Source organism: Eucalyptus grandis, chromosome 2, assembly GCF_016545825.1.
Source record: "Eucalyptus grandis isolate ANBG69807.140 chromosome 2, ASM1654582v1, whole genome shotgun sequence".
NCBI lineage: Eukaryota > Viridiplantae > Streptophyta > Magnoliopsida > Myrtales > Myrtaceae > Eucalyptus > Eucalyptus grandis.
This window is the reverse complement of record NC_052613.1, coordinates 29,435,847-29,450,856: the sequence shown is the minus strand read 5'-3', so window position 1 is coordinate 29,450,856 and position 15,010 is coordinate 29,435,847. Positions and strand designations below refer to the sequence as shown.

The window sequence follows — 15,010 nt, the reverse complement described above, 5'->3', positions numbered from 1 at the left end:
TAAGGGTGGTTCAGGATTGAGGAAACTGGGGCCTTGAAATCTTGCTTGTCTATTGAAGAACTTATGGAGATTTTGTTGCAGGTTGGAGCCATTTGGGTGGCCTGGCTTAGCTGTTTCTTGCTTAAACGGCAGTCTATTTGGGCAGTGAATCCAACTGGCGAGAGCAGCTATGTTTGGAGAAAGTTTACTCGAGCGATGTAAATTAGCATATAATATATAGTTTCATTGAAAATTAATATTTGAAAATTTGATGGAGAAACACGATGCTTAATTTTAATTTGCACAGCATTCCAAAACCCTTTTAATTTTTTTAATTCAATTTAATTAATATTTATATTAAAAATCAAATTTATGGGCAAAACGACGTATTGCTGAGTAAGCATTCCAATGAGTCACGTGGATCAGTTTTATTATTGAAATAATGCAATGTCAGATTTCCGACTACCTTCGTTGGAGTTGGCACTAAAGTATCCAATTTTTATTTTTTTTTAAATCCTACTTAGATGTATTTTTTGGAAGTTTTGATACTAAAATGTTCACCTATGTCAAGTTTTGGCACTCATAGTGTACATTTCCCCTCGTCCTCCTCTATGCAAACCCCTTTTGATCTACCTACAGGTAAAAAAACTAAACATCAAGATGGTCTTCTTCTGCTATGGAGACCATCTCTTGCAATTATATTTATAGAGCGGTTTTGACATTTTTATTTTTCATTTCATTCTTTGTTCCGGTACCTGTTTTCTTCAGACATAGTGGCCATCATGGAGAGGTACAACAATGAAATGGCCGACTGTTTTATGGCTAAGGCTAAGAAGATCTGTCATGATTTTGGTGAGATGAGCTCTTATCAAGGCATAAATTTTTAAATTTCAATAAGCGAAATATCTAAGAGATTATTGTGATGGTTGACCTGGGTATGGTTGCTGTTATTGGGGATAGGTCGAGGTGGAGACGAGAGGGAGAATGGGGATGCAAGAGATGTGATCTACCGCAGGGCGCAGAAGTTGGCACCTGATGTTCTGGTGATGGGAAGCCATGGTTACAGCCTTATCAAGAGGTACTTCAAATACTCATTTTGTTTAGTTACTCAAAAACTCCTGATATCAACTCTAACGCTAGACCATTGCCTCAGAGGGAAGACATGTATTATGTAGCCCTAGAATGAGAAATGCTAGCATTGCAAGTGTGGGTGAACGGTTTTACAATAGGTAGGTTCTATGTTATAGTCGTAAGTAGCATTCGAGAACCGGGCCTAACTTTAAATTTTGTCATTATTGTTTGGAAGAAAATATAATGTAAACAATTTGTGGTATGGTGGTTAAGAAACTGATGGACTACCTAAATTATTGGGTTTGAAACCCATCTCTAGCATATCTAACATTTCTTTAAATAAAATGAAAAGAGCAAAGGAAAATTGATCTAGTTGCTCACCCTAGTTGAAGGTTGTCCTCACGTATACGCGGGCAATCGAAAAGTCTCGAGTGTTTGATTGACTATTTAATGATTTATTCCTATTAGTAGAATGAGGGGAAGTAATAAGGTTTACTCTTAATTATAAATTTCTTTTTGTTTCAATGAGTAGATTGTAGTATGTGTATGGATACAGACTAGTGATTGGTGAAATGTGGCAAGGCGTGAGCTATCATTGTGCTCAAAATGTCAAGTGCCCTGTGTTGGTAGTGAAGAGACCAACATCTAGCAGGAATAACTAAAACTCGAATTTGTAAAGTTTGCGCTTGGGATCTTCTTTGGTTGGGTCCAAGTCCTAGGTTGCCTTTAAGCGCTTTGTCAAGTTTCATTGTATATACTCCCATATTGTCTAGCGTCCTCATTGTTTCTTGCCTAGGCTTTATGTACATGCATATTCTTCGTTAGTCACGACTTGTGAATGGATTGATTTTTTGTTAATAAAACTTTGTTGACACCTAAATTTTAACGGACTTATTTAATCACTTATCAATTTCATAAAAAATTATGGATTAACTTTTAATCCTTAGAAAAAATAATTTTCATTAAATTACATTGCATTCAGACATTAGGAGTATTTGCATTACTAATATTAAAGTTAAAAAAAAATTAAAAAATTTACTATTATAACTTTTATAATTATTTAAAAATGTATATATTTTAAAAAAAGTGAGACCCGCCTTCTTTCTTTTCCCCTCTTCTTCCGCTTTCCCGTCGCCCTCCCTCTCCCTCGCGCTCTCGCGCGTTTAGCAGAAAAAGGAAAAATAGAAGGCTCGTACGAGCAGAAGGACAAGAGAGCAGAGGGCAAAGCGTCTCACCGGAGTGGGTGGTCGGGTGCAGACCGGCAACGGCAGCTGGCGTCACAGGAGGCCATGTGCCCCGGTGGCCATTAAAAGGAAAGAGAGGTAGAGAGAGAGGGGGGGCATTTTTACAGAGGAAGGAGACTGAGAGGGAGAGAGAAGCGTAGAGCGAGAGCCGAGATAGAACGGGGAGCGAGAGTGAGCTGGGCCGACACCGCGGCCACGCACGAACTCCGTCCGACGACCACGCCTGGTCGATGTCTTCAAGCCGAACGGGTAAATCTTTCTTTTTTTCCCTCTTTTTTCTGCCCTGTTTTGGGGCACGCCGGGCCGGAGCTCGCGACCATCTGGCTCACGCGAACTCCGGCCCCGTCCATCCCTCCTTCGGTTGTTGTGTGTTTCGTTGTCTGTTTGGCGAGAGTCCCGGTTTGGGTTCGGGTCCCTGGTTGAGTCGGAGACCTCACGATTCGTGAGCGCCCTTCACCCGTTCGCCGAAATGCTTCTTCAGTGAGATCTAGTTTTCATCCTCCCGTTTTTAGCCAAAACCGAGCGTCCTTGAGTTGATTCGTTCTGTTGAGGCGGGCGTTGTTGAGTTTTCCGTTCCGGGCGTCGGTCGTTTCGCCATATTCCCACCACGGCCGTCATTGTCTATGTTTGCGCGAGGCCGAGGACGCCACGGCCGGCGATGTCAGGTTCCGGCCTAGGAACGACGGCCTAGACGGAGGGGTTGTCTTCAGGGTGGCCATGCTTTTCTTCTTGGTCCGCGGCCGCCATGATGGTCGTACGCGGAGGCTCCGCAGTTTCTTGTGGATCGGCGTCCAAGTGGCCCGTCATGGTTGTCATTGGAGCCTCACCGGCCAGACGAAAGCCAAGTGCTCGGCCCCGGGGCGGTTGAGGCGAAGCCTGGAGGCGTCCTTGGCCGGGCGAAGACGGGCGGCGTCGCTCATCGCAGCCATCTCCGTCGCGCTGCGACTGCCGCGAGAGTGGGGGAGGAGCTGCGGTTCGGGGGATGGAATGAGTCCGAAGGATGGACCAAGGCTTTTCCCCTCCAAACTAAAAATGTAGGTCACGACAAACTTGATCATCAAAATGGATATGATGCTTGGCCTAAGCATCGAGCAGCGTATTACTTGAGACCCTCCGTGATAAGGAGACCCAAGCTTCTTCTTCGCCGACAGGTTGGACCTCAGTAACATCTCTGTCATTCTCATGAGTTGATGTGCTTCATATCAAGTTCACCAACAGGGCGCCTTTCAAGCAAACAGAATTGAGTTGTTGGGGAAAACTTTCTGTCCTATGTATCTATTTAGCTTGTCGCTATTGTCTAAACAAATACACGGGAAGTAGCATCATTTTGGATGATGGGAAGAGGGAAACCGCCAAAGAGAATAACTACCCCACGGATAGTTCATTGCATATAATTCCATTCAGTTCACTTTCGTGTCGTCTATTCTGCATATTATCACAAAGGAATAAATCCTGAGTATAATCTAATAAATCAAGCTAAATATCTTGGTAAAAGAGAGGAACCTTGAATATATGCATAGCAGGCAACTCCAGAAGAATGCCAAGCCTGCGCTCACTCGCGATGCACAGATTGCAAATATTAAGTAAAACTGATGCCGCAACAATATAATGGGAATGAGCATATTTGTCAGTTTCCATCAGCAGTTGACAAAGACCGACCAAATCAAAGGGAGAAAACCAACAGGAATTGATTGCATTATCTAAATCATATGCTGCAGATCTGGACTATTTCACATGTGCAAATTGTTCTAAAAATGGACATTTGCCTTCATTCTAAAAACTCGAAAGTCAACATGGATATAGATGCAATCAGTCAACCTTGGGATCAGTCTCCTACATTTCTCTCCCTCTGAAGAAAAGTCATCCATCTACATTGTAAAGATAGAAAAAGGAAAAAAATTTAGGCACCAAGTTTATGTAAAACCCAACTTGTTAGCTTGTTGCTCTGCCTCTTTACAACTATTCCTTCAAACAGCATAACATGACGATGATAAGTGAATGTAATAAAATAAATAAATAAATAAAAGAAAAATAAAAGAACAGAAGGAAAGAAAATGAAGAAAGTATAGTAAAATAAAGTTCATGATCATGTCAAGTGAAGAATCATACCTTTACGTCATCCTTAGCAACAGTAGAGTTGGCACTCTTATCCATTTTAGTTTCAAAATCAAAGTGATCTCCAGCATCATGAGCATCGGCATCAACATCTTCATTCTTAGTCTGAAAAAGCGATGTGCACTTCATTTTTCCCCTATCATATATCTGCACGGTTAAAACCATCCAAATAAATAACAATAGGAATCTTTAAAGAGTAGGTATGAACGGCTTACATCTGAATCTACTGGCTCATTGGCTTACTGGAAAGGATATAAATCCAAGTCAGAAAAAGAGGAACAAACCAATGTGACTACAACATCTCCCCCTCTCTCTCTCTCAATCGTGCCTGCCAATAGGTACATTACAGGTATTGTCAAGGACCCTAAGCTATCCAGGAGAAAATATGCAACCATGTAATACCGAGCATCACAAGCATAACTTTCAGAGATATGATTACTAATTTCCTGTCAACTCACCAATTTTAGGATATATTCACGTCCTTGTTTGTCAAAAAAATATGTCAGACAATTCGGATAGCAATAATAATGAAGCAAATTAATCTTAAAACTTCTATGCTTCTTTCCATTTCCAAAAAAAATGTCAGTTATAACAGCTCTTGGTTACCTCTTCCTCTCTTTTCTTCTCAGCCTCGTCAAATGCTGCCTTCTCAGCTAGCAAAGAATAAATAAAGCCCATAAATAGTCTATACTTTTACTAAATTCAGAGGTAAAACCCAAAAGGAGCAAAACCACTTACATCCTTGTTCATGCCCCATGTTTCTTCAGCAAGCTTCCTGGCATACTCAGAATCATCACAGACCAAGACATTATTGAAAAAGATTCCAGATTTGACTTGACAAGGGTAAACCGATTTGGAGCTCCTGGAACACCGTTATCAAATATAACAGGACCAGTTACAGACAAATGACCTGCCACAGTTCATCCGAACATACTTAAGATGGGTAAGCCATAGAGCTCTGGTTCATCTTTGATGTTCAAAAAAACTGCAAAGGATAGACTTCAAAGAATTTTATAATAACAGCAAACAAGAGAAGAATAACATTGATGTATTTCTAAGTTTAAGAAAAGAACTAGTGATTAAGAATCTGGTTTGCCAATCATTGGTGCCTTCCACTTTCCCTTGTAGTCAGGATTCTAATTTTCTGCAGGACATGCATGATCAAGAGAATCCCTTAATGCAGAAGAACGTCACATACCTTTGGCTTCCATGGACCCTTGTATTCAGGGTTGGCAATGGTTGGGGCAGTTCACTCAACATCCACCTCATTGTCCCAGTCTTCAGGCTGAAATCATAATCTTGACTAGTAACTACCTAGTGTAGATCAACCTCATGAAAGATGGTAGAAAATCAACTTCAAATCAGAATCATGTTCAGCAGGGTTACCTTCTCGGCATCAGGATCTGGTATCTTTTTTGGGATGTCATCATGCCCGGCAGTCACATGTACAATGTCATTTTAAAAGAATTACAGGAAATTGCATTTGAAAGGTTAGCCGTGGTAAGGGATGAATACCTATGGCTTCTTATCTTCAGGATCTGGAATGTGCTCTGTCTTTCCTGTCTTCAGGCTGAGATAGGTCATTATCTAGACTTATAGCTCAGAGCAAACTGATCGGAACATTCAGTAAATAGATTACCTTCTTCAGCTTTGGCAGGAGAAGATCCCAGTCAGTATACAAGCTACTCGATTTTTTCTCAGCATTTTCAATCAAGATAGTATAGGTAACATCAGGACAGAGTACAAAGATATAAACATGAGTAAGTTGATCTGTCTCACAAGAAACGTCCTATTTTATCAAGTAATTAATCCATTATAAGGGAGAATAGCATGGACTTTCTTGAAACTGTAGCTACGGTCATTTGGTCCACACATGATGCTGCATTGAACAATATAACAACCCAATAAATAAATGCGAAGCAATGGATATTCAATAATCTGGACAGCAAGAAATCCAACAAATGGAAGACAAAAAGATCATGTAGTCTACGGGAGTGCAAAACCTATATGGGGTTTCGCCACCAAACTCTTTCTGATCAACTTCCCCACTGAGTAGCCTCATGTGCACACCAGAGTTATGTTTTTTTTTTCATGTTTTACAGAAAATTGGAAGACTAGAGTCTTGTCCTTGTTACTTAATTCAGGGTCGTAGGCTGATATAGCATAGAATGTATAGTCTTGACTAAGTGACAAGTGTGGCGTTTAGAGGAAGTAGCCGAAGATGGCACCCTACAGAAGTGCTTGACTTCGAGAGGAATCAATACTGTTCAAGATTTCCTCCAGCTGTACAAAGCCAATGCATCCTCTCAAAGAAACGCAGTGACCATTTCGCTTTGAGCTCTGCTAATTTCCCTTTTTCCAGTACACGTTATTGTAAGCATTGTTAACTATCAAATCGTGCTACTTCTTTTGTGGTGCGATGTTATTTCAGATACTTGGCAATGGGATCCCCAAGGGGACGTGGGAGACGATTATCAGACATGCCGCACCTATGAGGTCAACAACAAGATGTATGCTTTCTACCAAGCTTTGAACAAGGCCAGTATGCAGTTCAATTTGGTAATGAAAGTGGCTCAAGCAACACTCGATGGCCAAACTTACCAATCAGTAGACAAATTGACCCACTCCCAGAGGGTACATAAACCATAACCCAAAACTTCTCTATCTAGTAGCCGAGTGTGAATCTATCTGGACCTATAGAAGGGCCTGTACTTATCAGACTAGTCCGCTTCCATGGCAGAATATATACCAGAAGAACTTCTCCTAAAATAGTCTCCGCTTAATTTTGGACTTGATTGAATCTGATGTTCGGTCAACAGATTTTGGTGCAGAACTTGAAATGGCTAGCTTACAATAACAAGAATCAATGGGTGACGCTCGATACCCTACCTAGCGTCTCTCTTCTTAGAGCCCCAACCAACTTGCCTACAGAGCCGTCAATTGGCCTGAGCCTGCCTCTTCATCATCTATTTTACACAGAGCTAAACCAAGGTATTGTGCTATTACATCACTTCCATCTATCTTTTCCTTCTTGGCCTTCTTAATCTTTCACGGTTTAGTGTTCCTATTTCTTTATTGGCACATCCACCATTTTGGACATCTATGGTAGCTGAAACTGAGATGCATCATTATTCAGATGGACCAGAAGTGACTCCTGAGTTTAGTTACTCATTGGTTTCAGCACCGTGCTGCTACAATGTCACAGAGATCAGACAATTAGGTTGTCTGGGGCGACAGAGTCATATTACTGCAAAAATCTTTGATCCGGCTGTATTCAACAGCTTAGCAAGGGAGGACTTTTTGTCCAGTTTGAGTGCTGACGAAAGCAGTCCTCTTTCTGGTTACACGCAAGATCAGTGTGCGCCGAATACCCATTTGTTACCTGAGGAGCTTTTCCAAGTGCCATCTCCGATCCCTGGCAATTTGATGTGGACACCGGAGCATACTTTCATCATTGAGTCAAGCAGCGGGGCAGATTTTGGGATCTGTCCATCTCACACAGGTTATGGAGTCCATAATTCTAGGATTGTAAGGCCGAAGGTGGCATGGTGCAAGATCCGTGATGTGGTGAAGTGGGGATTGGTTTGGCGCATTGTGGCTGCAAAGAGAACAGCAATGTTCAATTGTGCAAGTTATCCAGCTGTATAAATGGAGAGTCCCACCCTCCAAGAGAATTTTGGGTGCTCCAGGAGCGCGAAGCTCTCACCCACACAAGCCAATCATCACGTGCGAAGTATAAAAGAGAAGGAAATTCATGATACTTGATGCGATGAGATTGTCTTGGGGGGGATGAGAGTGTCTAGTTCGAGGGGCACCAAATTTCTCCAAAGCATCTAAGGGTAAGCTGCCCAAGATGCATCATCGACTTAGTATTATGTACGATCACTGCGATTTTCTCTTCTTTTTTTTTATTTTTTTTTATTGTCCTTTCATATTTGAATGAAGTTGTGCACCATCAAGATGGGGCTGCCAATTGGACGTGTCTTTTCTCTATAGATCACGCAAGCTGATCTTAGGAAGTACCTCAATACAAGGGTTCTTCTCAAGAATTGCAAGGCTTTTGTTCTCTTCTTCAAGAATTGTTTGGCATTCTGTTTGTCCCAAATACATCATCCCTTTATTTATCAGTTTACTGCTCTGAATTTTCTTTGCTTTACACAATTTGTGAGTATTTTACTTAGTTTGCAAGATCCAAAGTTTCTCCTGTCGGCTTTGCTGTTATTGATCTGTAATATTATATGGTAACGATTAGAGTCACAAAGCCCACAGTCTTGACAGTATATAGTTAAGGTTCATCTATCGCCAACGTGGGACCTTTTTGTCCACGTAACATTCCACCAAGTTCCTGTAGACTTGGATCTAAGACCGCTTCAAGACTTCATTTTCCCAGAGAATATTTATGGGTGAGAGGAGATGAATTTTTCTTTTCTAAATTGAGCAGTTTTGCTTTCATCTGCAAAAAATCGAAATGGAAACAATTAATCTTTATCATTGAAAATCATGCAAGACGTGCAAATTTTCTATTTGATAAATGAAAAGTGCTTATTTGATTGTGGGAGTGGGTTTCAAGGGAAGAAATAGGAAGAGAACCAAAATAGCATTCTTGGCCAGAAAGTAAGGAATTTGTAAAGAAAAGACCATATCAGCAGTCTAGGACGTTACGCATGACGTGCCTCTTACCTAAAATTGTCAATGGTGTTAAGCATGTTTTTAGTTCCTAAATCTGTCATAGATAACAGCGCTGAAAAGTGGAATTCTTCTCTTGTAGGGCAAGGTCTTGGCAAGAAAGATTATTGGATTTATTTCCTCTACGATGAATATGTTGTGGGGATAGGAGGAGATTGAGAATGGAATGTTCCTTATGAGCTTTCCCTCTTCCAGAACATTGCCCGCTATCCTCTTGTGCTAAGAATATGGAAGCCTGAACTGCAAATTTAGGAGGTCCCCAATGTGAAAACAGTTGTTGGGTTAAGCTACAGAGCGTTCCTCTGTATCTTCTGACATGGGAGGGTGGTCTTGAGGGTTTCTTCAAGGGTCAGAAAGGACTAAGGTGGGTTGACTCTTCATTGCATATTTTTGTTATGGTGATGGAGGTTTTCCCAAAACTGTTCAATAATGCTGCAAGTCATGGCAAATCAAAATACCATTCTCAGTGCTCTAAGATGAAACCTGCCGAAATGGGGATATGGATTCTTTGAACGGAAGTAGTGGCCTTGTTTCAGAGACTTAAGCACACGTCAGGTCTTAGTCTTAATCCCCCAAAGACCGGGAAATAAATCTAGCTGGTATTAAGCGGCAGCCAGTGGATGACATACATCTCTTGGTGGCTTTAAAAAGGGTCAAGTGCCAGTTAGATACCTTGGCCTTCCTCTGATTTTGGGAAGGTTAAGTGATCCAGTGTAAGCCTTTAGTGGATAAGATTACTTTTTGAATGAGTTCTTGGACAATTAGGCATCCGAAAGATTGCAGCTCATTAAGGAAGTGACAGCTTGGTGAATCTTTGGAGTAAATTGTTTTTTTTTTTTTTGCCAAAAATGTTATCAATATGATGGAAAGCAAGTGCATTGCCTCCCTTTGGAAGGGAAAATCTGAAAACGCTCGAGGTTCAAAAGTTGCTTGGATGATGCATGTCTCCCCAAGTTTATGGGTGGTTTAGGATTTGAGGAAACCGGTGCCTTGCAACTTTGCTTGTCAATTGAAGAACTTACGGAGACTTTGTTGCAGGCTGGATCCACTGGGGCCTTGAACATTGCCCACTATCCATTTGGGTGACATGCCAAAATTTCTTAAACATATATTAATTTCTCAATTTCTATTCCTTGGACAAATTTTTTGTAAAGAAACGCGTTTGACAACAACTCAAAATTTTTGTTTTTAGAATAGAAATTGTTTGATAATAAAATAAAATTTCTATTTCGGGGGAGGCAACGGCAGGCATCCGTGGTCCGATGACGGGCGTCCGGCGGTGGGCGTGACATTCGGCATTAGGCAAGCGGGGATCGGCGGCCAGCGGTGGGTGAGTGGCGAGTAGTAACACGAGTGAACAATAAAAGAGTGTTCATTTCTTATTTTTGTTCCAAAAATAGAAAAGCTAATAATTTTAGGACGTATTTGGTAACGATTTTGTTCTGAAAACAAATTCTAATTTGAAATGATTTTTTTTTTTTTTTATATTTTGTTCCCAAAACCGATTTTGAGTAAAAAAAAAATGTGTTTTGTAACCGTACAAAATTTATGATTCTAGAGTAGAATTGCGTTTGGTACCGTGCTAATTGATTCTATTCCAAATTAATTTTTAAATTTTTTAAATTTTTTTAAATTTTATATTTGTTTCTTTTTTTTCTTTTCTTTTTTTCCTTTTTCCTTTTCTTTTTTTTTTCCCTTTTTTTTTTTTTTTTTTTCTTTTTTCTCCTATTCTTCTTCTTCTTGAGGCCAATCGCGGACCGGCGACCGGCCAAATGAGGGCAGTGATCTCACGGAGCATCGCCGGCCTCGACGAGGCCCTCGTCGCCCAAGCTCGCCAGCTTGGACAAGGCCGCCTTGGCCACGGGCGGGCTAGGTGAGCCTCGGTGGCCGGGCGAGCCTCGTCGGGGCTAGGCAAGGCCTCGCCCGGCCACCGACGGGTGAGCATCGCAAGGCTCACCCACCACCAGCCTAGGCACGGTCTCGCCGGTGGCCAGGTCGGCAACTTGTGCGAGCTCATCGATGGCTGGGTGAGACTCCGGCGAGCTTGCCGGACCTTGTTGGTGGCTGGGCGAGCTCGCCAGATTGGTTGCTGGTGATCGGCGGCGGCGACCGGCAATAGCAGGCGACGACGACTAGTGACAGCAGGCGATAGTGGGCGGCGGTCGCAGGATGGCGGTCGATGAAGAAGAAGAAGAGTTTTGATTCTCAATTTTGTTCCCGGAACAAGAATCGACTTTTTTTTTATTCTTAATTCTCCTCAAAATTTGTTCCCAGGAACAAATATTTTACCAAACGCGATTATGTTCCAAAACTATTCCCGAGAACAAAAAATCAGAATCTGGCACTGTTGGGATGGTTACCCAATAGGTCCTTTCTGATTTTTGCTCCAAATCTATTTCTAGAATAGAAATTTGTTTTAAAAAAATGAAATTGCGTTACTAAATGAATTTTTGTTCTAAACATGTTATGAGGATCAAAAAAATAAAAAATAAACATTAATTTTGTCATGGACATCTTTAAAGGGCAATCTAACTGGGCAATAAGTCCAACGGCGAGAGCAGCTATGCTTGTAAATTAGTATATAATGTATAGTTTCTTTTAAATTAATTTTGAAAATTCGACGGAGAAACCCAGTAATTAATTAATTGTAATTTGCACTGCAAAGCATAGCTTGAGTGGTCACTTTTCTTCATGTCCCATATAAAACTCGACCTCACTTACGACTTGGTGTTGAGAAGACTTTTTAGATATGCTAATTGTCATTTCTTGCACGTAATGGATGACGAGACTGGAAAAATGCGAAATCAACATTTTCCAATTATGATAGGGGAAATCTATTCTTAACTTTTCATCACCAATATAAGAAGATTACTAGAAGCCCGCTAGACTAGATCTTTGCTAGAAATGCATATCCTCTTAGATTGCGAATGATAATTATTTTATTTCTTTATTTTTCTTTTTTTCTGTTCTTTAGAATAGGTTTGGAATAGCAATTCGTTTGATAATGCAATTTCATTTTTTTATTTTCAAAAAAAAAATTAGCTTAGAAATAGATTTGGAACAAAAATGAGAAAAGTAGAAAATTTCTACTTTTCTATTTTTGGAACAAATATAAATAAAAACTCTTTTCATTACTCGTTGTTACCATCCTCTACTAGCAAATGGTCGTCCCCTCCACCCATTGCCCACCCGCTAGCCACCAATCACCACCCTCCACCGACCACTGCTAAGAAATTTTAAGGCCTATCAAACAAATTTCTATTTTAGGAATATAAATTCTATCACATTATCAAACGTATATCTTTGTTCAAAAACTCATCTAAGATATAGAAAAAGAAAAAGAAAATATTTTTGATAAGAAATTATTCTTGAGAACAGAATGATTATTGTTTACGCCTTTATTAAACTTGAATTTAACCATGAACAAGTCATAACACAGTCAAATCCAGATGGGTTTCATAGGTAGAAAGACAAAAAAGTTGAAAGGTTAACGTCCCCAAGACATGTCGGTGGGCGCTTAGGCAAAATTTTGAAAAACAAAACCGAGGCAATTTTCGCTGAGCAAACCAAAAATGTAGTTGATCACTTCGTCTCAATTGCTCTCAGCTCACTTGCGACATGGCCTTTGGACGATGACCACATATGTCTCACGTAAGGGTGAGCATCGATCTAAGGTCAACCCTGGACCAATCTTGAACTGGTCCAACTTTGCCAATCCTGGTCCAGTTCCCAGGGAGATCGGGTCAATCCTTGGTCCTGAGATTCCTAGACCAGTACTGTACGGGTTGATCCTATATATATACATATACATATACATATATATATGTATATGTATATATCTAATATATTATTTATAATTTTTTATATAGATAAAATCCTAAAATAAACGGCATCAACAACATTAAATAGCTCTTTAGTATGGAGTTGAATAATTTTACACTATTTTTTAATAACTTAGATCTTTTAATGTCTTTTACGGCGTCAAAAGTCATCATTTACAAATGAGAAATATGTTTTTGTGAGGAGTCCCGAGGGTGTTCAAAAGAGCGTAAATAACTCCTCACGGCATCCTCCTTTAATACTCGTTTTCTTCTGTCCTATTTGTCATCTTAGTCTTTAATTTGCCAAAATCAAAAGAAATAATTTTTCCACTTGCCACCTAACACTAGCCTCACTTGCTTTGGGTCACTCCTGCCGCTTGCCGCTCAATGCTTGCCTGGCTTGTTGCTCCCTGCTCGATGCTCGATGCTCACCCCACTCAACAATCGTCACTCGCCTCTCTTAGCTAACCTCGCTTGTCACTGAACCCATAAGGTCAGTCCGGTTCTCACTCACTTTTTCAGGAATACAAAAATGAAACAAAAAATTATTGATTGATCATGAGTTGACTCTAGAATCGGACCAAACCCATTAGGTCGATCTGGTCCTTGATTGCCTTTTTAGATAGTACAAAAAATAAAATAAATGAATTATCGGTTGATCTCGGGTTGATCTTGGAACTGGACCGAACCCATTGGATCAGTTTGGTCCTCGGTCCCAAGCTCAATAGGGTTAGTCCTCGGTCCTCGATCCAAAAAATTGAGAACCAGTACTGTGTGGGTTGGTCCTAGGATTAGGGGGTGGGCCGACCCAATCCAGACCATGCTCACCCCTCCTCATGTTCCACGTTCCGACCCATGGACAGTGCCCTTTTTATTATTTTCCTTTGTTTTCTTGCTTTTTTTCTTTTTCTTTTTACTTCTTTTTTTACGAATCCTTTATAGAGGTTCAAAATCCAATTTGTCATCAGCGTAATCTAGAGGAGAGTTTCCCATGTCAAAAGGTGGAAACCACATTTCTTGAAAACGTCGTTCGCCCCTCTTCTCCCTTCCCATCACCATCTTCATCGTACACCACTGAAAATTAGTGCACGAAATGCATAAGAAATAGAATCGCGAAGATTTTGTAGAGGTAAAATCGACATTAGAACTGGAAAAAGGAGCCAAATTCTAATGTTCCCACAAACATGAGAGCTCACCATTAGGGATGGGCATTGGGGCAAGTCCAATCCCTAGCCGGCGAACTAGGAACTTGGGCCATCCCTGTCCTGTTCCCCACGCGGGGCAGGGCGGTCGCCGGCGGTTCTTTGAAAGGGCGGCAGAGAGTAAGATGGAGAGAGACAAAGTGTATTAACACAATACAAACAATTTTGCTTTAATTCCCACTAGTATCCGTGTATTAAAGCGGAAGGTACACTCAAGTCAACGCTCGGCGAGCCAAACCAACATTGTCCTTAACATTGTTCGTAGCGAGCCAAACCGACGAGAACCGACGCTCATAGCTTAATGGATAATTAGGGTGCGTTTGGTAACGTTTTTGTTCAAAAATTGTTCCAAGAAACAAAAATAGAAAAAACTATTTCTCTTCCGGGAATACTTTTTTAACGAAGAACGTGTTTGATAAATTTGTTCTTGGAATAGAAAAAGAACATGAACACGTTTGATAAATTTGTATAATTTTTTTGTTTCTTTTAATTTTTTAATATTTTTATTTTATTTTTCATTTTTATTTTTCCTTTTTATTTTTCCTTTTTTCTTTTTTCTTTTCCCTTTTTTTTCCACTTCCTTTTAGTCGGTCGCGCCTCCGCCATGATCGACGACCGGCCGACAAGGGCGGCGGCCTCGCCCAACCATGGCGAGGATCGCGCCCTCTGGCAAGGCCGAGCCTAGTCGTGGCTAGGCGAGGCTCGCCCGCCTTGACTAGGTGAGCTCGAGCTTGCCCGCATTTGGTGAGGCCGAGCTCGCCCGGCCATTGGAGAGGCTCGGCCTCACTTGGCCACCGCCGGTGATGCCTACTCGGCCGTGGCCCAACAACGCGGGGCGAGCTTGCCTAGATCCGGTGAGGCCGAGCTTCACCGGCCGGTGCGAGGTTGGCCT

At 41.1% G+C, this 15,010-nt stretch overlaps 1 protein-coding gene and 1 pseudogene across 1 annotated transcript; one reads left to right on the top strand and one right to left on the bottom strand.

Annotated features, from left to right (window-relative positions):
- The first annotated feature begins 542 nt into the window (after positions 1-542).
- Positions 543-1,712, top strand: LOC120290618 (universal stress protein A-like protein). The gene is made up of 4 exons (XM_039306948.1): positions 543-618; positions 748-831; positions 940-1,057; positions 1,607-1,712. Exons 1-4 carry the CDS (start codon positions 543-545, stop codon positions 1,710-1,712), a joined length of 384 nt encoding a protein of 127 aa, XP_039162882.1.
- A 1,269-nt stretch (positions 1,713-2,981) lies between these two features.
- On the bottom strand, positions 2,982-6,711 carry LOC104434898 (annotated as a pseudogene).
- Between the last annotated feature and the right edge of the window lie 8,299 nt (positions 6,712-15,010).

Coding starts and splice junctions, on each gene's coding strand:
- LOC120290618 (XM_039306948.1), top strand. CDS start 543: ATGTCAAGTTTTGGCACTCATAGTGTACATTTCCCCTCGTCCTCCTCT. Junction 619..747: donor CCCTTTTGATCTACCTACAG/GTAAAAAAACTA, acceptor TGTTTTCTTCAG/ACATAGTGGCCATCATGGAG. Junction 832..939: donor GAAGATCTGTCATGATTTTG/GTGAGATGAGCT, acceptor TATTGGGGATAG/GTCGAGGTGGAGACGAGAGG.